The sequence below is a fragment of the Rhincodon typus genome, chromosome 5 (assembly GCF_021869965.1).
Source record: "Rhincodon typus isolate 14 chromosome 5, sRhiTyp1.1, whole genome shotgun sequence".
In the NCBI taxonomy this organism is placed as follows: domain Eukaryota; kingdom Metazoa; phylum Chordata; class Chondrichthyes; order Orectolobiformes; family Rhincodontidae; genus Rhincodon; species Rhincodon typus.
The window spans coordinates 43,513,255-43,538,105 of NC_063336.1; the positions used below are offsets into that span (position 1 = coordinate 43,513,255).

The 24,851-nt window shown below is 37.8% G+C and overlaps 1 protein-coding gene across 10 annotated transcripts in view; it reads left to right on the forward strand.

Annotated features, from left to right (window-relative positions):
• usp45 (ubiquitin specific peptidase 45) overlaps window positions 1–24,851 on the forward strand; it is a 132,273-nt gene that overhangs the window by 24,640 nt on the left and 82,782 nt on the right. For all 10 annotated transcript variants that reach the window (XR_007262177.1, XM_048597507.1, XM_048597506.1 and 7 more), the window contains exons 6-7: window positions 21,659–21,807; window positions 24,395–24,490. Coding sequence is in view for 9 of the 10 variants with exons in the window: in XM_048597507.1 (XP_048453464.1) it covers window positions 21,659–21,807; window positions 24,395–24,490 (245 nt within the window). In the remaining variant the exon portion in view is untranslated. The remainder of the gene's footprint in view (window positions 1–21,658; window positions 21,808–24,394; window positions 24,491–24,851) is intronic.

A 24,851-nucleotide genomic window follows, 5' to 3' on the forward strand; every position in this document is an offset into this window, starting at 1 on the left:
ATGAGTTCCTCTCCAAAGAACTTGCCAGTCAGATGTGGAAATATTACAGTTGCAGTTCCTTCAGTGTCATTGGATTAAATCCTAGAATTCCTTTCTTAACAGCATTGTGGGTCTACTTACAGCACATGGACTTCAACTGTTTGAATAGGCACCTCACTGCCACCTCCTCAAGGGCAGCTATCGACTGGCAATAAATTCTGGCCCAGCCAGCAATGCCTAAGTCCTACAAGTGAAGAAAAAAAAGTCATTGACTGTACTCTGAGCATCCTCAGCCAATGGTTCATTTTCCCTCCATACTTCCCCCAAGCAGTTAAGTCATTCATTTAGACATCACCTCATATACTGAGAATATTTAGCCTGGCTTTGGAGACCCCAGCTAGGGAAAGATCTTTTATTCCTACACCTTGCAGAACCCAACCACATTTCCTCATTACTTTTATAACTCATCTGTGTTGTGAGCACACCATTGCAATCCTTGATTCAGTGTCTTTGATTTGATCTCACCAGACAAAGTCAGCGTCCGTTAATTTAATCTCTGGATCATTGACTGCAGTCCGGAAGTGCTAGTTCTGTAGTCTGTTGAGTCATGAGAACAGTGGTAGGCACACACATTACAAATGACGTGAGACAATCAAAAATGTTCAGAAGGAAGACCAGCATCTCCTTGTGATAGAAGATGCTGCTCCATTCCTTTCACGTCAGGCGGCTTTGTTGGCATCTAGCGCATTAACCTCAGAACAATACAAGTGATTTTATGTTTACAGAAGTACAGACTACATTGATTAATGATGGGTGCCACCACAGTTGCCTTAAAAGGCCTTCCTTTTGCCTACTACTACATGTAGGTGCTGCTTGACAACCTACGCTAAGGTGGAGGGAACCTGATGATTTCTACGCCCTAGTGACTGGGATGATTTTGGCAGGCATACCCAGGGTGCTGAGAACCAGTAGGGGCATTCTGGTGAGTGTCTCCTGCACCCAATGCAGTATACCCTGCTGCTTCAGCCAGTGATAGCAGTGAGATGGGGAGGCATGGCAGAAATGGAGTGTCCTGAGAGAAAGCTCTGAGGTTCCTGGCTGTATTTTCTCCTTCCTGTTGGGGTCTGCTGGTACCACCCTGTCTCCTTGTGAAAAAGAGTCATCCAGAGTAAGATCGAGGTGCCTCGTCCCACTCTCACCTTGCCATTGATGCTGCAAATCCATGGTTACGGTGATCAAGTGCATGTCCATTCCATTTTTGGCAGCCACTGAGCATTCTGTTGCATCTGGATCTTCAACATTCCTGCCAGCCTTTCTAATCGACTCCTTCATCTTCCGCTCAAGTCTGAGTTATGGGGAGGCAATGGCCTAGTGGTATTATTGCTGGGCTGTTAATCCAGAGACCCAGGTAATGTTCTGGGGACCCAGGTTCAAATCCTGCCACAGCAGATGATTGAATTTGAATTCACTAAATATCTGGAATTAAAGAGTCTTGTGATGGTAATGAATCTATTTTCGGAAAAACCCATTTGGTTCATTAATGTCCTTTAGGGAAAGAAACTGCCATCCTTATCTGGCCTGGTCTACTTGTAACTCCAGACCCACAGCAATGTAGTTGGGCAATTAGTGCTCGCCTAGCCAGTGACGTCCTCATCCTGTGAATGAATGAATAAATAAGAAGTAATGGCCTTAGGCATCACTTCCTGATGTTTCCCTCCCTCTGTCTGTAGATTGACAATGTTTTTTATGACCGAATAAAGAGGCATGTCATTTGCATAGGACTGAGCAGATGCCTGATCTCCAACAGTCCTGTAATCATTGCTTCCTACACTGGCTGTGGGCCAGTGTCAGTGTTGAGCTCACCAGGTACAATAGGCTCAGTTGCACAAATTGGTGTGACCACTGAGGTGAATGTTTCTGGTGGTGGAGGGTGCAAATGTTGGTGCCTTGTCTGGAATTATGGTGGCATCATCCTCCGAGATGGTGGTGGTGCAATTGGGTGGGGGTGGAAGGTATGGTGTCTTTTACTTCTTTCTCTTCTATTGACTGATGTAGAGGAGAAGAGGAAGAATTAGTTGGTCTCTCGGAAGCTTTGGAGTTTGAGGGGTGATCTTACAGAGGTTTATAAAATCATGAGGGGCATGGATAGGGTGATTAACCAAAGTCTTTTTCCCAGGGTAGGTGAGTCCAAAACGAGAGGGCATAGGTTTACAGGGAGAGGGGAAAGATTTAAAAGGGACCCAAGCAGCCATGTTTTCACGCAGAGGGTGGTGTGTGTATGGAATTAGCTGCCAGAGGAAGTGGTGGAGGCTGGTATAATAACAACATTTAAAAGATATCTGGTTGGGTATATGAATAGGAAGGGTTTAGAGGGATACAGGCCAAATGCTAGCAAATGGGACTAGATTTATCTAAGATACCTGATCAGCATGGACAAGTTGGACCGAAGGGTCTGTTTCCGTGCTGTACATTTCTATGATTCTATGAATGCTTTGGAAGAAACTACAAGGAAGATTGAAGTCAATTGTGTCACACTGTAACAAATTGGTAAATTTGTCTACTTATAACAGAAGATGGCAGATATGATGCAGCAGTTAGAAGAAGAGTAGTGATAACCAGAAATAATTCTGTGAATATGAAGAATGTATCAACACCAAGAAAACTCAAGCCTGTGACAAGGAAAATAACTTGAAATATCAAACATTCTATTCACTTTCCTGTATGCCTAAGAAACTTTCTAATTAGTAATGACCTTTGGAAGAAAATAGAGGTCTTTGAAATGTGAATAGTAAGACATAGACTAAAAATTCCATATACAGGCCAGAAGGCAAATAAAGAGGTATTTCAAAGGCAAAACTAACTATTAAGAGGTGTACAAATTGTGTGGACAATGAAAATGAATAGTCAGTAATTTGGGTATTTGATCAGAGCTGAAAAAGTACAGTAATTCCTTGTAGAACACTTGGTGGAGGCCAGCAAGAAAAGGGGTCAATCTAGGTGTTGTTGCATGATGGAGGTTACATATGAGCTATAGTGGATGTGAGGACGGTGCAATATAGACATGTGTGGCATACCATGACTGATGATCTGGCAGGAGCGGCTACAGGCAGCAGCATCAGTAGCAGTATGCTTGTATAGAGTTTAATACTGAATTTATTCCTGTGCACAGGAAGCTAAGGTTTCCTATAAAAACATAAAAAGAAGCAACTTTTCATGGCGTCTGGTAGTAATGTAAAGGAAGAAGATTAACTCTGTTTTTCTTTGCGATCTCCAATGTACTTGGCTTCAGCTGTACAAATGTTCTAATTATATTATTAGTACATGAATGGTCGCAGTAATTACATTAATCGGTTGAAATCACCCTTTCCACCTCCATGCTGGGATCCCAAAAGAATGTAAACAGCTGCTAACAACACATTGCCAATTCTGCAGCTCACTGTAACTAGCCTAGCTTCATTTAGGGAACTATGTCAGATTGTCAGAGAACAGAGAGACCTCATTAGCCACGTAAAAGATGAGGCCAAGGGCTTTTATTTTCAAGATATGCCACCCAGAATGTTGTACTCTTAAGTAGGATAGCAGGCCAGCGGTAGCTTTGCACTTTGCAGTTCATAAAATCATTTGCTACCAAAATAGATGTACTACTGGCCATGTGGCGCACATATATGTTTTGTGCTTAATGTATTTATGCATTGTATTAAATCATTAGTATTACAAAGAAATGGTTCATCATTTAATGTTAATAATTGTAAATGATCTTCAAACCTATTTCTGGAGACCTTTAATTGTAGAAGGTTTAGTGATGTTGAATTCAAAATTTGCATAAACCTTCATGAACTTGGATGAAAAAGATTCTTAAAAGCTTGGTTTGATAATTATCTTTCAAATAGTTTTACATTGTACCTTTCCCTTTCATGAAAAGGGGACCTCTTTTATTTATCATTTATCAAGTGTATGGTCAACATCCATTTTCTGAAAGCAGCTTCTATTATAGGTCTGGTGTTCAGTATTTTATCTGAAAAGAAAACACCAGCATTAAATAATTGGAACCTGGGTGTGGATGGCAGCAGTTGAATTTTAAGGGTTGAGGCACTGTAGTCAGATGAACATGAAAGGCTGCCCTTTAACGAAACTTTGTCTCAGGTATACTCGTGGGATTTTCATTATTATGCCATAATTCACTTAATGTTTCAGGCAGGTAACAGTAGTGTCTCTTTCAAATGTTTCTTAAATGAAATGTGCCTAAAGAAAAATTGATGATTGTAATGTTGAACCTCATGATTGCAAATTGAAATTTGTTTTTGTACAATAATGTTGAGCATAGGCACATAAGCTCCATGTTGTGCAATTGAGTGATTGCTGTGTTCCAATTATTACATACTGGTGAGAGAAGTGCCATTTTATGTGGGAGCACAATTTTCAATAAAGTGTGACTGGTGTTTTGTTATGAGCAAGACCAGTAATTGCAAGTGAAACAGACATTTTCTGCAGAACAGGAAGCCCTGGTAACTGGAAGCTGGCAATTTTGATATTTTTAATGTCAAACTGATAATTTAAAAATATAATTTAATTTTGACAATATTGCACCATGCAGGCTTATTTCCTTCTAGGGGTATAAACATGCTGTAGAATAATGAATGAAAAACATTCATTGCAATGAACTATTTTTACCATGGTGTGATGCTGTAATGAAATTCCTTGAAGTAGAGAAAATATATTTAGAATAAAATCTACATACTGTGCCACAAGTGTACTTGACGTATTGATACTGAACTCAAGAATCTCCATCATGGGATCTGATCACCTCATCCTGTTCCTTCGTATTCCACTGAGCTGAATTATTGCAAGAATTGAATTAAAAACTCCATTGACTCTTGAAAATACTCATGACTTTGAACTGTTATATTACTACACTGGAAGTTGTATTGTAGTGCAGTACATTTGACATTTGCTTGCTGATAAGAGCACTCCTGAATATAAGTATCCTAACATCTATCAGGCCAGTAGCAGTGGAGACCTGTGTCCAATACAGAGGCTGCAGACCAAATAAGCCTGATAGAATTTCCAGATAAAATTTTATCTTTTAATTTTGTTGATCTTCATTGCCTTATTGGTGTCTCTCTTGCTCGTTTATGTTGATTGTTACAGTACTATACTACATTCTGTAAAAATATAAATATAAGAATATGTAGAAAGAAAGAAAATTGAAGACTTGCATTAATATACAGCCTTCCACAAGCTCTGGTTGTGCCAAAACACTTTACAGCCATGTAGTACTTTCAAATTGTAGTAATTGTTTTGAAGTTGGAAGGTAAGTGAAGTTATATTGAAAATTAGCATTTTTGGGAATATAGCTATGACTTTTAGTTCAGAGTAAACAGTTTGCTAATTATACAATTGCAACATTACTTCTAAGTTCTATAATTTAAAAATAAACCTGAGAATTGAAATACCCATTGCTATTCAATAGTTGATGCATGTTTTGCAACTACTATGTACAAACATTTAAGAGTTGCTGATTAATATTAAATATTGTATCAAAGCTGAGAGATTTTTTTGTTCATTCAACCTATGCTTTTATAGAGAATGGGGAGAAAATGGGAACGAGGTACTGAATTGGATGATCAGCCATGATCATATTGAATGGCAGGGTAGGCTGAAGGGACTGAATGGCCTATTCCTCCTATTTTCTTTGTATATGTTTAAATGAATGAATTATCAATCTGATGCAACAAATGTGTATTGTTGTCAAATTGTTCATATTGGTAAGTTGAAATCTGGCTGTAGCACTGGGAAAGCATAATGGGCAAAGGGGAGACAATTAGCTACATTGAAAATTAGTAATGATGAAAATAAAATGCTGTCTGACAATTTCACCAGTCATTGAAAAATTTAGATCATGGTATATAGGGAATAGCAGGCCACTTTTCCCTTTGCAACGTCAGCTATTCCTTTACATATATAATTTTACTGTACAAATAATACATAGTAATTTTAATGAATCATTGAACTTTGTTTCTTATTGGCAGGATCATGGCAATTTTTGAAAACCGTTATTTAAAACTGATAAAACGTGTTGTGCTGTACAGGAAATCATATACATGCACACTTGATGTTATTGAGGGTTTTTCTTCTTGTAGGTAAAGATGCTTGAGATGCTCTTAAGAGGAGTATTTTATTTTTTCAAGAACAGGTATAGGCAATGCTGAAAGTTAATAATATTAGGTACTCGGATAACTGAGGTTGACTTAGTTGTTTATTGTATCAGCATGCTTCCAGAGCAATGTATATGAGCTTGTCAACATGAAATTTGATTTCACTGGTACCTTTTGCACGATTAGTAACAAATGCCTTCAATTCAAGGTGTCTAAAGGTTTCTTAAAGGTAAAATGAACAAGTTAAATAGAGGAAGTATGTTATTTCTTGTATTGATCACTTAACCATGTAAACTTTCATTTGTTCATTGAATGCAGTATTAAATTAGAAGTTCAACAACTGAGGAATATTGTGTAACAGTAGAGACCTATTGCTTTCAGAATGATTTCCCATTGTCTGTGGTATTGTTGCATTATCAATGGTTTGGTAATATACTTGTTGGAATCAAAAGTTTTTTTTTCTTAAAATAAAGTTTTGTTTTATATCTCCCTCATAAACGCTACAAGTGCAGCCTTTACTGTGGGTCAGATTTGCTCAGAGTATCATCTTTTTTATTTGCAACGTAGAACAACTGTGGCAAATAGTGTTGGAATGCTATCGCCAAAAGAACATGTAGACAATAGAGTTAACCTGCTTTGCTGACCCTTTAACATAACTGCATAGTCATTTAAAAAAAAATCTTCTCTAGAACAATATGCATAACCTAAAATACTTGTTTTAAAATGAAAAACTTGTGCAAGCAAAAAATAAGAACAATCTGATTATGTTGCCAGAAGAACTGGTTGAACTGAATACCCAGTTTTGAACTGTGACATACCAGATGTCATTGAGATATGTAAATCCATATTAGCTAGGTTACTTTTGTTTTTAGTTTTTGGGATGGCGGTATTGTTGGCTAATATCAATATGCCATAGCATTCGTGTCCATCCCAAATTGTCCTTGAGAAGATGTTGGGGAGCTGTCACCTTGTACCACTCAAGTTCTTATAAAGTGTTATTTTGTATTTCTATGTTATTCATTTCCTTAAATATGCTACTCGAGCCTCCCCAATAATCTTTTGACTGTGGGACCTTAGAATTAATTCTGTCATTTTTTTATTTCAAACTATTTTATTATTTACAGACAAGTGATTTGACAATGGATCATGGGGTATCTGTGAAGGGAGAGTGCTTGAAATAATGGATGGTTGCTTTTCATGTAATTCCAGGTTGGCATTTCCTATCAGCAATGTTAATCAGCATGTCCTAATTTGCTGATAACGTGCTTCTTATCGCACAGCTGACAGGCAAGGAAGTTTACTAGGTACCATTGAAGTTGGTCATACAGTTGGCAAACATCAGCAGAATTTAAGTTTGAAGTTTGGATTTAGTAAAAGGCTCATGCCAACTGTACAAGCAGCTGCCACAGGAATCAGCCCTAAACTGCTTTCACTTGAAGGTTGAGAGGGAGCGGTAAAACTCCTCCAGCGATTTCAAAAATTCAACCAATTAAAAGTCAATTAGTAGCAGAGAGATTGTTGAATTTAAAAATTGAATAAAATGGGAATTTGTCATAAGATTTCATTGTTTCCCAGCTTGTTTAAAGTTTTATCCGTTATTTTCATTACAGTAATTGTAATCACTCCTGATGATGATCTATTAATGAGAAAACTGGATTAAAGACATCTTGGATGAACATCTTGTGATGAGCTTCCATAAACCATGATACTTTTGTACTGTGTTTTCACATGGAAGATTGTATTTGAAACATTATATTTTCTGAGTAAATCATAAATTTAGCACATGATAGTTCAGGAAATCACCAATAGGTTAGGGTGCAATATAAATTTTTAAAATCATGGAACAATTTAAATTTTTGGTGCTACTTTAAAATGAATGATTGTGGATTGGTTGCCCGTTATCTTTTTTTTAATCTTCAGTGGGAAGGAAAATTAGTAGGTGTGTAGTGAGCACTCAATCCAATATTCATTTCACACTTTTTACTAAAAATTAAATGACTCCTTATGGTGGTTGGCATTCTAGTAGACTTGCTACTTTATCTATGGTGAAGCAAGACTTTCTATTACCATAGAAAACTGGGAATGATGAGAAATGAGTATTTAAATATGATAGTTTTCATATCTAGGCTCAAAGATTTTAAGGCGGCACTTTTTCATGGTAATGTTCATTTGTTGTAGGGTTCTTAGTCAACAATTGGACTGTCTTTTTTTTTAGACAAATATTTGAAAATCAATCTATCAAAGGACATGGAAAATCCTCTAACTTCTGATTCTATTTATGGTTGCCACTATAGTTTTCATTTTGAGTAACTTTACCTGAAAAATTATTAAAACCTGTATCTGGTGTTCACTAATGAAAATGAATAATGAATTATGCAAGTCAAGTATGAGGATGTATAACAAAACGTGACCAATAAGGTTTTAGCGAAGATTTGTAACTCGGGTTACGGGTGAGGTTGTTGACTTGCTCACCGAGCTGGCTTGTTTTCATTCAGACGTTTCGTCACCATGCTGGGTAACATCATCACTCAGGCCTCCGATGAAGCGATGTTGTTCTACTCTGCTTAGAATTTATACTGCCCGGTCTGTTATGGTGAGTAGTATCATTTCCGGTTTTGTTCTCGACTGGTTTCTATGTGGGGTCCAATTCTATGTGTTTGTTGATTGCATTATGGGTTGAGAACCATGCCTCTAGGAATTCCCGTGCATGTCTATGTTTGGCTTGGGCTACTATGGTTACCTTGACCCAGTTAAACTGATGGCCTTCATTGTCCGAGTGTATTTTTTCTCTGTGGTTATAGTTCAGTCCGCGTAATAGGACATCTTTCTCACTTTCTGTGAGTTGTCTGCTGGATAGGTTCCTTATCCATGTGTCCAGTTTGTTGTTGTCCTTGTCTTTGTGGAGGATCAGTTTGGTAAGTTTCTCCTGTAGCTTGTGTCTCTTCTTAGTTTTGGTCCTGTGTTCGTGCCAAAAATCACAGTACCTAAACACTATGGACCAGCAATGGACTACAACCCTAGAAAAAGCCATCACCATCAAACAACACAGAAACTGAGAAAGATGTCCTACTACGCGGACTGATGTATAACCACAGACAAAAAATACACTTGGGCAACGAAGGTTATCAGTTTAACTGGGACAACGTAACCATAGTAGCCCAAGCCAAACATGGATACTCATGGGAATACCTAGAGGCATGTTCCTGAACCAATAATGCAATCAACAAACATATAGAATTGGACCCCATATACAAACGCATATAGAACAAAATGGGAAATGACACTACTCACCATAACGGGCCAAACAGTATAAATTCCAAGCGGAGTAGAACAACATTGCTTCATTGGAGGCCTCACTGATGGTGTTACCTAGATGGTGACGAAACGGCTGAACGAAAACAAGCCAGCTTGGTGAGCAAATCAACAACCTCATGTGACCAATAAGTCTAAAAGCTTAATCTTAAAATTGTATTAGTGCTCCAGAAGCAGTGTCAACAAGGCCTAGGTACTATTTTGTCCTATTTAGAGGAAAGAGGAATTTTAGAGAGAGTCCAGAGTGGGGTAATGTGGCAGCTTTCTGAACTTAGAGAATTTAGTTATGTTGACAAATTCTCAGCCTTAGAAAAAGCGGATTCAGGAAGTGTGCAGAATTGAAGCCCATATTTATGTAATGGACTAGAGAACACTTTTAGAAATTATCAAAAGAAAATAGGAAATGTAGACAATATTTTTATTAAAATGATAAATTATGGAACAGAATATTTAATGCACCAGAGAGGCTAAAATGCAGCAAAATGTAGCATTTTGCAGAGTCAGGGAGGCAAATTATGGCCTTAGATGATACTCCTGTTTCGGGAGCCCCTCCTCACTATTAACCCTCCACCTCAATGATGCATGTTGATTTCTCCCCTTTTAATGTTCACCAAGCAATTCACCAAACAATCCCAGAAAGCTCTTTATAAGATCACAACTCCCATCATTGACAACTAGTTACAACTATCATCAAATGTATATGGAACATCCGTCATTGCTATTAAGAGTCGTAACAATATAATCCCATTGTAATTGTTTTTTAAACTATAATTTTAGGTTAACAGCATTATACAACATTATTAACCTTGATGTGAATATGTCCTATTAATATGATGTTGTGCAGGTAATACATTGATTTTGGTGACTGCCTTATTTACCTGTTCTGCACAGTGCACCAAATGCATCACAGTGCATGTATTCAGCAGATCATAACAGCAAACAGCAGCCTCATCCTCCACTGGATGGAAGCAGTGGGGCTGGAATTAATGAACCAGATTGAGCTATTTTTGTACAATTTCCATGAGTTAAATTACATCAGGTTTCAAGGGCACTGAATATTATTTCACTTCTGTTTTCTTTATACTCAGCATTCGTTGCATATCTTAAATGGCTCTCGAACTGAATGACTTATTAGGCAACTTTAGGGGCCAGTAAAGTGTCAACCACATTCCTGGGTTCTGACATGACACTTAATACAGACCAGATAAGAATGGCAATTTCCTTCAGTAAAGGACTTTGGAAAACCAGACGATTTTAGGAAAATTGACTATGATTTCATGATTTTAATTCCAATTAAGTCCATGGTGTTTACCCTCTTACAGAGACAGCATTGAAACAGATTATTTATATGGTCAGGGTATATTTTTCATGCCCAGAAGTGCAGTGTTACACAAGTGAACATTTTTCTTTCCACCAACAAATCACATATGGTACTTTTCACCAATTGTCCAGCGGTGAAAGTTTAGAATGTTTATAGATCAATCTGTTCAAATACATGTTTTTGGCACATGGCATTTGAACCCAGGCTGTGTGGTACATAGATAGGGACACTACCACAGGAGGGCCAAATACAGTGCCCCCCACGTATTCTGAACAAACCCACATTTCCTACCACAGATATTTTTAATCAATTTGTTCAGGTGTGTAGTACTCCTCTGCGGTGGGTGAAACTTGAACTTGGACCTCCTGGCTCAAAGGGAGTGACACTACCAATCTACGACAAGAGCCCCATGGTGAGATTTTATTTGACCTATTCTACTAATCAACCTGTTCAGAGATGTTACCACACCACTAGAAAAGGTGGGAGTTGAACCCAAACCTTTCAGTCCAGGTGCAGGGACTCCACCCCTGTGCCAGAAGAGAATGCTCGTGGTGATATTTTACACCTTCGATATAAACACATAGCACCTGAAATGAAATGCATTGCCAACTGATGGTGTGGTGCAGTTTCTGAACTGAATTTTATTTCCTTCCACAGCTACAGTTTCTCACAACCTTCAGATGAAGCAAATGGTTGTGATAATAGTCCTAGTAGGATAGGTTTCCCATTATTGGACAGAAACTTTCACCAACCCTGCTCAGCTGGAAAAGGCCTAGAGGCCAGGTGCAGATTTTTCTTTTTTTTTAAAGAAATTAGCTCCCTTACCAGCAGCTAAATGCATCACATCAAAAAATAGATAGCAGTGCAGAATGAAGGATTTTCTACCTCTTAGACATACAGTCAGCATCAGGTTCTCTTCACCAGTATTACTGTCATAGATGCAAGTCAAAACTCCTATTGCCGTGTCCTCTAACACCATCTTCAGAAAAGCATCCTTAGCCCAACCTATCAGTGGACCACATATTGCCCCACACACCATGTTATTTCACAGATCATTACGAAGTTTGCAGATTGTAATATCACATTATGTGAGGCTATGTTATGGAAGTTCCCACTAAAAACTGAGTCCAAATTATTTAAACTAATTTTATTTATGACTCTTTGACAGGCTAAAAAATTCATGTGAGTTATAGTTAGGCCTCAATTCTAACTAATATCTCATCATTTTGTTACCACTAAGCATGTAAAGTTTGATTCATGAGGGACCACTGCATAGTCTGTGGTGGAGTTTCACTGCACGCAGAATAGTACTTTGGAACACTCTACAACTGATGTGAGCATCCTGTCCACCTCTTAAAGTTATCAAAAACACTTAGAATGTCAGTGCACAAGCGGCAGAAGCCAGATCAGTGATAGGAGAAGGAACTCTATTTTTCCCCACACCTGTTGGTCCTCCAGTCACTAATCTGCAAGCTTTTTCCTGTCTCAGCAACCAACCATTTTTAAAGAAACATGATAGTTGCAGACAGCAGGTGAGATTGTCAAACAGGAACCTGAGAGACCGGCTTAAAAAATAGAAACAACCATTCTGGTATGTTATTGACCCAGTCTTTCAGCTCTGAAGCCCTGGCTGCTTATTCTGGATAACCACAAGAGCTCTGTTTATGGCACTGAGCCCAAGATCGCTCTAGCCCCCAAGTGTCTCCCTATCATGGGCCACTATGTAATGCAATTCCAAGTTATCTGTAGTAAACTTCACCATGTCATCATCTTCTCTTTTAAGAATTATTGACATGAAATTTACATTTGGATTACTCTGACGTGCAAGGGAGGGACATAAATATCTGGGTAGTTTGCTTAAAACTGTGTACACCTCGTAGAAAGATGCAAGATCAAAATTGGCTGTTTGACTAATATGTGCAACGTAAAGGGAACCCGTGTTAGATAGAAAACAATGATTTTTTTTTAATGGTATTTTAAAAGTGACTTAAAAATGATTGGAACAATGTCCTTGTCTATAAGAATAAAGACTGTTGTTAAAACAATCAAGATGTATGGACCAAAGCATCTTGAAGAAGGAAGCAATCCAAATGGAGGTTGGACCAATGAGATGTTGTGGTGGGAGGAAAGAAATTATAATATGGTAATTGAAGGAGATTCAATAATTATGGGGTAAGATCGCAAGAGCAAGAGTTCCACTGGCTAAAATGAATAGTGGATAAGAGCAGCCCTCGTGGTCAATTTTGGAATCAACAAAATAGAGAAAAGTCGAAAGACAAGGAAATTGGTGTCAGGCTGAACAAATTAGGTAGATGAACACAACTGAGAAATGGTGTGAAAAAGAGAGCTTTCATTCAAGGAATAGTGACACCACTGTTGGAAGAGAGGACAGGGAATAAGGAACAGGGGCACCAAAATTAACATAAATAATGAAGAAAATAATGGATCTCAAGGATGATAAAGTAACATGTGGTCCCAGTACCACATGATTTTTATGCAAGGTTTTAAAGGAAGTTAGTAAGAACATTACAAATGACCTAATTATAATCTTCTAGAATGTTGTCAAGTCAGAAACATGTCCTTTAGATTAGAAAATTGTGTTTGTCACACCTTTGTTTAATAAAGGAGACAGAAACAAACCAGGAGATTACTGACTAATTAAACTAGAATTTATCATGAAATTACTGCAGTCTACAAATAAGAATAAAGTGATAGAACACCTTGAAAACTTCAAATCAGAGAGAACCAGCGTGGATTTGTAAAGGGTAGGTCACGGCTAACAAACCTACTACAGTTCTTTGAAGTGGTCACTAAAATAGTGCATTTCTTATGAATGTCATTTATACGTATCTACAGATGACATTTGAACATGTCCATTTTGAAAAGGAGTTTAGCTAATGTTGAAGCTCAGTAAATTGAAAGCAAATTGTTAACCTGGTTAGGAAATTGGCTGAGTGGCAGAGAGTTGGGATAATGGACATTTACTCTTAAAGGCAAGATGTGACTCATCGTGACTAACAAGGATCTGTTTTGTGGCCTCACATATTCACTATATTTATTTATTTAATGGCTAAGATGATCGACTATCGAAATTTGCTGCCTTGCAGAAATTGGTAGTATTGTAAGCAGTATAGAAGAAGTCCAAAAATGAAAAGAGATGTGATAGAAAAGTGAATGAGCCTGACTGTGACAGGTGGATTTCAGTATAGGCAAATGTGAGGGCATCCATTGTTCAGAAAAGATACAGCAGCAGAGCACTTTCTAAATGATAAAAAGCAAAAGTGGTAGAGGTTCTGGGAGACTCGTGGGTCCAAGTGCATCAACCATTAAAATATTGTGCACAGAAACAGAAAATATTCAAAAGACTAATGGAATGCATGCTTTTATATCTTATGGACTGGAATACAAGAGGGTGGAAACACTGTCATTGTATAAAATCATGGTAAGCACAAATTTGAAGTGCTATGAGCAATTTTAGAGGTTATCTATGGAGAATCCAGTGTAGATTTACCAGAAAGATAATTAGTATTTAGAACGTTAACTGGTGATTTGATCAAAGTTTTCAAAATATTACAAGGAACAAATAACTCAGATAGAAATTTGCTTAGGAGTCTGGTTCTAGGAGACCTATTCTAACAATTAGATCTGCACCTTTCAAGGGTGAAATTCAGAAGCATTTCTACACACTATGGTTGGTAAAAGTGTGAAACATTCTTTTGCCAATGGCAGTTACTATTAGTTCAATTGCTAAATGAAAGGTGGATAATTAGAATTCAGTCACAGGTCAGCCATCAACTCAATGAATGTGGAACAAACATGTGCAGCGAATTGGTCTGTTCCTTGTCCTATGTTCCTAGGCCATGGCAGGTTTCTACAAAAAGGACTTGATAAACTCTTGTTGAGAAAGATGATATGAGCCCTGATGGAAACTGATGTAAAATTTGGAAAAGTAGGCTGGATGCACCACTGGTGTTTTCTTCCACATAATAATGCTGAACTGTTTTATTAATCATGTATTATGCAAATCTGTTATGTGGCTATGGAGAATAATGACCTATTTTTCCTTTTTTATAAACTGACTCCCTTCATATCATTGGAACAACCCTCCTGTGTCTGAAATAGTGAATGATTTGGCTACTTTTAATTTTCTTAATAAAACTGATAGCAAATAATTAAATCTAAAAGATAATTAATTAGAAAGCTGGAGTTTCAGAATCCATGAGTGATTTCACTCCAACAAAAACAGAAATTGCTGGAAAAGCTCAGCAGGTCTGGCAACATGTGAAGAAAAATCAGAGTTTAAGTTTCGTCTCCGGTGACCTTCCCTCAGAAAGGACCTGAAACGTTAACTCTGATTTTTCTTCACAGATACTGCCAGACCTGCTGAGCTTTTCTGACAACTTCTGTTTTTGTTACTGATTTACAGGATCCTCAGTTCTTTCAGTTTTTATTTAGTGATTTCACTGCTGTTGGTTTGGAAGATCAATTTGCTGCTTAGCAGTGTTCTATGTTAACTATCAGTGTACATTCTATATTCTGTAGCACCGTTTTTTTTATGGTCAGCTTGTTCTCAAAACTATTTTAATTAGCTTGAATTTATAATAAACAGATGTCTTGTGAATATCATTTGACAATTGTGTATTGTGAATTAATTTGTTCCTCTTCTGTTTTAATAAAAACAAAACTCCAAGGGACGACTGAGGTCTATGCTACTTGTGTTACGATTCCATTTAGCTATGAAGTAGAATATACTTATTGAGTTTGCCCTGCAGATATGGTCCAAAGCGCCAGTGCAATCCATATTTGGTGGCTGAGCAAGAAGAACCAGGTGGTGCTGTAAAGCTTAGGACAGTGAAGCGTAGCCAAATTCAGGCCTGACATTTGCCATTCTGTATTGCTGCAGGGAAGAGAAAAATCTGCTTTTCCATATGTTTCTAGTTTATTTTTTGCCTGCAGTTTTGTCCAGATGGCACTGTGAACATTGTTTACTTTAAGATGCTGTCCCAGATGTGGGTTTCATCCACGGGCATTTTATAGTTGTCTGCCTCTTTCTAAGAATGTTCCAGAGTAATGGTAACACTTCCTTTCATATTATCTTTTTGACATCTAGCAAATGAATTTTGCAGAGCTAAGTACTGCTTCCCAGGAGGAAGTTTAAAAATACACAATGCATTGAATTTTTTTGAGATTTAATTCTAATTATCCATTACTTACCATTTAAAATTCTGAAAATACTAAACTTATTCAGTTTAGGTAATTTCTTGAGGATAATTTTTAACAAAGTGGCAAGTTTACGCTGGAATAATGCCACTCAATCAAAAAAAAACTCTCCCAAGTGGAATTGCACCAATATGAACAGTTAACCCTCTGGTCGTGGTTATTTCTACTGGTATGACACCAGTATTATGGTGGTGTAAATGTGGGCCTGGTCTGATAATCTACCTCCCTTGCATAACTCCAGGCAATAAAAGATACTTGTATGAGAGTTGAAGTCACTTCACATCTGTGCAATTAATTTTCCAATTGTACAGAGAGTACTTTGGTATTGGTGTTAACTTTTCCAGTCATTCTAGGTACCGAACACCAATAGAAATTAGATGTCAGAATAAAATATGCTGGTTTTATGTGTAGACCCCACATTTAAGTTTCATGAATAATTTTGTTAAGTGCCTAGGTTTCTCAGTGAATCAATGTCTAATACCAAAGCCATTAGAGCAAGGCAGCATTGAGGTTCAAATGAGTAAAAGACAAAATCATTTAAAGAAAGTAGTATCTAAGAATGGTCCTATTCTGAGATGGTGAGTAAATTGGGTTCCTGGAGTCCGAAAAATGTAAGGTGATCTTTTTGAAACGCAGAAGATTTGGAAGGGACTTGACAGAGTTGACACTGAGAGGTTATTGCCCCTGGCTGGGGAGTCCAGAACACAGGCCCCATCTCAGGATAAGAAGATGATCATTTAAGGTGAGATGGAGAGAATGCTTTTTTCACCCAAAGTATTGTGATTGTAGAAATCTAAAAATCCTGGTGGATGCTTCATCAGTGAATGCATCTATGGCTGCAATAGACAGATTTTTCATGCCAAAGAATCAAGGGATATGTGGAGTGGATTGAAAAGCAAAAAGGGAGCAGGAGATCAACCATGGTCATAGTGGAGCAGATAAACAGTAGGCTATTTCTTAGCTTCATATGAATCCTGGGGGGGGAAATAAAGTGAACAAGTATAATACAGCAAGCCTTCATGAAGAACAGCTTTTTGGAAAAAGTAGAAGTTTGGGAAGATCGATTTTCAAATTTGTTGAAATATAGGAGGCTTGAGTTGAAAGATGAATTGCATAGTAGAAACCCTTTCATGTATTTTATTCATGCATGTGAGATGTGTTGGAAAATGATGCACAGCAGCTGAAGCATTGATGTCTTCTGAAGATTTGTCTTTATCTTTTTGAGTTGTCCATTGAGACAGAGAAAACAATGTATTTCACTCATGGTATTTAGTTAGTTTCCAGTGAGTACCTGAGTGGCTGCTACTGTTGACCGGTACCAAGAAGTTCTGTTTTAAATAAGACAGGATACCACAGATGATTGAATTGTGGATGAACTGTTGGTTTGGGATTTCCTATTTCAGAGTTTTCTCTATCTCAATGATGTGCTTGCCTTTGAAGAAAGCCAAATTGTGTTTTGTTTTGTTGCATCAGGTGCAGTATCCTGGGCAAGCTATTACCAAAGCTCTCAGACGATATCAAAACACATAAGTGAAGCATTCAGGCTGTCTTTGTAGGGCTTTCTTTTGACCACCATGAGAGCACATTCCATAGAATATTTGTTTCAGTAAGCAAAAGGGGCCTTATACAGTTGAATAAAAAATAAATATTTGGAAAAAAATTGAAACCAAACTTGGAGGCAACTTTAGCAATGGAGATATTGTAAGATGTTGTATAGTGGTTAATGAAAGACCAAGAATGTTAATAGATGGCAAAGGATTATGGGGAATCCTTAAAAGTGGGAAGGTGGAACTCAAATCTTTTGAGGCATGAAGTGTCTGCTCATCACACTCATATTGCATTTAATTAGGATATTCATAAGCTGTAGGTTAGACTTGGGATACCTTCAAAAATTGAATTAAGTCAGCTTTTCAATTCCCATAAAATGCATAGAAACTATCCAGATTTAATGATTCAGCAAATACATTGATAAATAACGCTGATTTTCAGCAGGATAGAGAACGCCTCCACTATGAGGCAAATGCCAGAATTTGCCGTACGAGAAACTATAGGTGAGTTAGCTTAATATCCATTATTTGGAAAATGTTAGCATCAGTTAAAAAGAATATAATAGCATAGCACTATGTCTATGGGTATGAGGCTGGAAAAGCACAGCACGTCAGACAGCCCTTGTCCTCGGTAGTAGCAGCCACATGTTTGGAAGGTGCAGTTCAGGGAGCCTTGGTGAGTTTAGACATATTACATAAAGAAAGTCAGTTTGGAGTTCTTTGGGAAAATCTTGGTTAACTTGCTGGAGGCAAAAGAGTTTTATTAAGGCAGTATGTTGATGTGGCATTCATTGACTTCTATAAGGTATTGATGCAGTGTCATATACCAGATGTGAGTAAAGTCAAAGCTCATGGAATAAAAATGACAATAGCAATAGGAATATGAAATTAGCTGAGTGACAGGATACAGACAGTGGTGGTTAATGGATGTTTTTGAGCTGGAGGAAAATTTGTAGTGGAGTTCTCCAAGGCTCAGTGTTGGGACCTTTGTGTTTCCTGATATATATGAATGACCTAGAACTTGGTGTACAAGCATATGAAGCAGGACTGGGCAATTTGGCCCCTCAAGCTTGCTTGGCTATTTAATAAGATCATGGTTGATCTGAACGTAACCGCAAATATACATTTCTGCGCACCCTGAAAACCTTTCACCTGTTGCTTACCAAGAATCGATCCTCTGTTTTAAAAATATTCAAAGACTTAGCTTCCGCTGCCTTTTCAGGAAGCACAAGAAGTGCAGAGCACAGTTCATAACTTGCAGATGATTTAAAACTTAGAAGAGGAAGATAATGAACTCTGAAGAGGATAGTGTTAAACTTTAAAAGGACTTAGACGAGGTGTTGAAATGGGTGAACGAGTGGTAGATGAAGTTCTTTGCAGAGAAATGTGAACTGATTCATTTGGTTAGGAAGAATATGGAGAAACATTGTAAACAAAGGGTAAAAAAGAGGGTGCAGGAGTAGAGGAACTTGGGTGTTTCTGCATTTAAGTCATTGAAGGTGACGGGACAGGGCATTGTATTCCCTAATGACACACTAAAGCAAGACGTTGGTGTCACTGATGTTATTGGTGTTGCCATTCCCCTAGCTATTCTGCTCACCACAACTGTTTTTTTTTGCCATATTCTCCGTTCCCCTCACCACCCCTGTTCTCCAGTAACCCCACCACCGGGCACGTCATTCCTCTTTGCTCAAGGAACAGGCAGCGAGTGAGATAGACATCAGACAGTGAGGGCTGTTTCTGAGAAAACCTCTAGGTCATTGGTTTTTCACAGACTTTATAAGTGGGAAGTTTAAAAAAATTCATTGAAGCAAATTCATTAAACTTCTCAATGCAGAGCGTGTGATATGGGAAGAGAGGTCCTCATGCAAACCCGACTTAACATTTCGGGGAAAATTTTCAGGCACAGTCACCTAGCTGTGGCAATGCTGACAGCAACATTGCATGCTCTAGACCTGCAAGGGTGATGAGTACACACCCTTGCATTCGTGGTCAAAGCAAATGCAGATCATTTAAAGCAAATAGTGTCTTGGGCTTATAATTAGGAACATAGAGTGCCAGGATGAGGAGGATATGTTGAACTTGTTAATTCTGTCTCAGTATGTGTATTGTGTCAAGTTTTGGATGCCACACTTTAGGGAGGATGTGAAGACATTGAAGAGAGTACGGAAAAACTCTAAGAGAATGCCTCCAGTATGAGGACGCAATAATAATTCTACAATTCTGTACAACTTGTAGCAATTTTCAAGCCTTCTGCAACATATTTGTAGGTTAATAAGATCCTTTGCTATTTCCCACTTGGCATTTTTTATCAAGCTAGGATACCTTTCATCTAGGCCTGGTATTTTATCTGCTTTCAAGAATGTTAAATTCATTATTATTTCTCTGTCACTATGCTTTTCCTGTACCAACCATCCTTTTTTTTTCGTACAAAAGATTTTCAAGACAAGGTCTGTACACTGCAATGCAAATAAAAAAGGTTAAGCAAACAATCCAATGTATTTATTTTGTGTCAATAAGCTTTATTATTATCATATTCATGGAGGCGATGGCCTAGTGGTATTATCGCTGGGTTGTTAATCCAGAGACCCGGATGACGTTCCGGGGACCCGGGTTCGAATCCAGCCACAGCAGATGATGGAATTTGAATTCAATATATATCTGGAATTAAGAACCTAATGATGACCGTGAATCCATTGTCGATTGTTGGAAAAACCCGTCTGGTTCACTAATTCCTTTAGGGGAGGAAACTGCCGGCCTTACCTGGTCTGGCCTACATGTGACTCCAGACCCACAGCAATGTGGCTGACTCTTAACTGCCCTCTGGGCAATTAGGGATGGGCAATAAATGCTGCCTAGCTAGCGACACCCTCATCCTGTGAATGAATAAAGAAAAAAATTCATCTTTTTTATGCATGCCAAGAAAGAGACTTTTTTTGTTAATTCTTCAATAAAGTATGTGATTATTTCTTACCTTCCAAATTGCGTCATTACTTTATGTACCCTTATACTGTGGCTTCCAAAACCTATTAAATCCTTGGATTTTTAACATGGTTTTTATTTTTGACATGCAGTGCTCATCAGTACTTAACAATGTAGTTGCCAAGAGTTCTGATTTGTTGGTTAGTCACTTTGGTATCATAGAAGTTGCAAAATATTGCAGTAGTCCAGCCAAGTCCGTGCATTCCTGTTGGCTAGGATTTAATGATGCTCGACTCCTTCTTGCCCACTCAACTCTGAAGTGATATGGCAAATAGATTGGCTAGGTTTCCATGCTGGTTGCACTTATTGCTGGGAAATTTCAGACATCTGTGTGGTTTTCAAGTCTTAATCAAAGAGTGCTTCCTTTTGCAGCTGGGACCAAAACAACAGAACTTGCGCTGGCGGCAAAAAAAACTTTCAGCTGTCATCTGTGATCACAGATGACTGCAACTATGTTCACAATTGAATACTTAAACCTAATGAGACCTTAAGTACTTATACACAATCATTGTAATTTATAATTGAAACATCTCACTGCTTGAAATGCATTTGTTAAATTTTTAACAAAAGTAGCTCAGGAATGAAAACAAATTAAGATATTTTGGCTCTTGATGACCTGTTTATGTTTAAAATGTCCATAAGAACAAGCCCAAGTTCCATGTTGTTTATAACTTCACCTACTGGGTAGTTGCAGAGGCTTAGGTTAGTTAGCTACTTCATTTGCTTGTATCTTAAGTGAATTGCTTCACTTTCTTGATTTCATTGCTTGAAAAGCTAGAAATATATATCAAAATAAATCCATATCTTATTGTTTCTTCTGTTTGATTGTCATTGTCATGACACTCTGCATTCCAGTCCAGTTTCAAATGTAAAATGTTTAATTTGATAGGCAAATTAATTGCTGTATATTCTGAAAATCATTCTGCATATAGAGAGCAATAAAATATTGCCATATGTAAGTGTAACCATGTTAAGGCAGGGGATTAGTGGGGTAAATCCTTATATTATTTTGAACAAAAAAAATCTAGGTACAATCAATATTTTTGACTCCGTAAATGTGTTACTTTTCCACAAAAAAGTCTTAATGCAAATACTTACTAACACAGTAGAAAAAAATTGTCTCTATTTGAATCTTTTTACAGGTTCAATTTCAAAATTAATGAAGGTTCAACATGAAAATTCAGATAGCAATGAAACAGAGAGACGAAAGCATATGATCAACAATGTAGCTGTTCCTGTCAAAGGCCTGTGCAATTTAGGAAATACCTGCTTCTTTAATGCTGTTATGCAAGTAAGATACTGAAAGAAAATATTTCCCTTTTCTGTATGTTCCAAGTTTGTTCACTTTTTGTGTTTTGCTACCATTTCATGCCTGTACAATAATGTGTGTCTGGAACCGTATCACTGATCAAGAGGGAAGGCAGTGTGAAACCAGGGAACTACACGCTAGGTAGCCGGACATTAGTCATTGTGAAAGTTTGAAGCTATTGTTCAGGAAGTTTAACAATGCAATTAGAAAAGTGTAGCATGAAGATAACAATTCAACATGGTTTTACAAATGCCATGTCCAGTTGGACTAATTTATAAGAATTATTTGAGAATGTAACTAGTTGGGCAAATAAAGGGGAACCAATGGATGTAGTGTACTTGGATTTCCAAAAGGCATTCAATAAGAAAGGTTAATGTACAAGACAAGGGTTCATGATGTTTGTGGTTTTATTAAAGTGTGGATAGAGGATTGTTTATTAGACAGGAAGCAGAGGATAAATACGGCATTTTCAAGGTGACAGGCTGGGTCGAGTGGAATATCACAAGGATCAATGCTGGGCCCTCAACTATTTACAATCTATATTCATGACTTCAATGAAGAGTCAGAGAGTAATTAATCCAGGTTTTCTGATGATAACAAAACGAGATAGGAATGCCAGCTGTGAAGAGGACACATAGCACAGCAAAGAAGTCTGGACCAGCTTACTGAGTGCCAGATGGAGCATAATGTGAGGAAGCATGAGATTACTCACTTTGGTCATTAGAATAGAAAAGCTGAATATTTTTTAAATACCTTGAAATTTTGTACTCATGCAAGGAACTCCGGAAGTTCACATACAGATACAGCTAGCAATTAAAAAAGTGAATTACATGTTAGCCTTTATTGGAAGAGGATAGAAGCACAAAAATTATGACCCCTTGCTTGAACTGTACCTAACTTTGGTGAGATCACACCTAGAATACTGTGTGCAATTTTGGTCTCAATAGTTAAGGAGGGATGCACTTGCATTGAAGGCAGTACAGCAGAGGTTCTCTAGGCTAGTCTTTGGGATGAGAGAATTGCCCTATTATGAAAAGTTGAGTAAATTAGGTCTTTATTCACTGCAGTTTAGAAGAATGGGGGTGATCTCATTGAGATTTTCATGGCAATGAAGCAGCTTGATCGGGTAGATCTTGAGGCATTATTACTCCTGACGGGGGAATCTAGAACAGCAAGACACAGTTTCAGGATAACTGAGTCTTCGTTTTGGGATAGAATGAAGAAAAATGTCTTCATAGAGTCATGGAATCATACAACATGAAATAGACCCTTCAGTCCAACTCGTCAATGATGACCAGGTACCTAAAATGAACTAATCCCATTTGCCTGCATTTGTTCCAAATCCCTCTAAACCTTTCCTATTTGTGTACCTGTTCAAATGTCTTTTAAATGTTATAATTGTACCTGCCCCTACCACTTTGTCTGGCAGCTCATTCCGTGTACGCACCACCCTTTGTGTGAGGCAAGTTGCCCCTTAAATCGTTTTTAAATCTTTCCCCTCTCACCTTAAGCCTATACCCTCTAGTTTTGGACTGCCCTACCCTTGGGAAAAGACCTTGGCTATTCATCTTAGCTATGGCCCTCATGATTTCATAAGCCTCCAAAAGGTCACCCCCCCAGCCTCCAACACTCCAGGAGAAAAAATATCCCAGCTTATGCAGCGTCTCCTTACAACTGAAATCGTCCACTCCCAGCAACATCCTTGAACTTCTTTTTCTGTGCCCTCTCTAGTTTAAAAACATCCTTCCTATTGCAGGGCAACTAGAATTGTATGAAGTATTGTAAAAGTGGCCACAACAATATCTTGTACAGTCACAACATGACGTCCTGACTCCTATAATCAAAACTGTGACGAATGAAGGCAAGTGTGCCAAACACTGTGTACCTGTGAGCCAGTTGCAAGAAACTATGAACCTGCACCCCTAAGTCCCTCTGTTCAACAGCACTCCTCCGAGCTCTACCATTCACCGTGTAAGTCCTACCATGGGTTGCCTTACCAAAACGCAACACTTTGCATTTACCTAAATTAAATTCCATCTGCTGCTTCTTGGCCCATTGGCCCATCTGATCAAGATCTTGTTATACTCTTAGAATACAGTCCACCATAACATAAATTTTGGTATTATCCACAAACTTAGTAACCATTCCTCCTATATTCTTATCCAAATCTTACTCAAAAGATTATGAATCTTTGGAATTTTGTAGTTCAGAGGGTCGTGAACATACCATCATTGAATAAAGGTAAAATAGACATAAAAATGAGAAGCAAAAAATGTACAAATCACAACATATATTAGAGAAAGCCAAAATTTGTTTCCAAAGGAAGTTTTAAATTTGTGTATCAGGAAGTAGGAAATGCACTGTCATCTAGTTTATAAGTAATTGAACTGTCCAACAGGCACATTTCTTTGAGCTTGATGGTGTCTAACTTAAATGTGCAAAAGTGAACCTCCTAAAACTTAAAATTTTTTTGTTCCAGAATGACATAATTGAGTTTCTTTTTATTCACCCCTTTGTATTTTTCATTATGTAAATTTGCTTATGGAGTGTTGTTATCATGTTTTTCCAGAACATGGCTCAAACCCATATGCTTAGTGATCTTATGCACGAGATGAAGGAGAAGGGGACAAAGCTGAAGATCTGTCCACCCACAGATTCGAATTTGGTAAGTGATGAAATTGTCAAACAACATATTACTCCAACTCAAGAGGCACAGATGGCTGAAATTGAACTAAACTTGATTCATAGATCAGGGGAAAGAACACTGTGAAGCACCTAGTGATCTTTCATTACCAGTTGACACCAGATTATTATTGTTCCAGATGCTGTGTAAAGCTATATGCATATGTCAAAACTTGCTTCCCTGCTAGTCCAGGAATAACATTCTCTAATAGTAGCATCTTCATTTGTGGTACCCTACATTTTGTCATTATTAATTTGTTAGTCTATATAGCAATAAATAATTTTAGCAGATTTGTTATTTTAAATTTAGTATTTTTTAAATGCAGTTTCCAAAAACAGCAGAG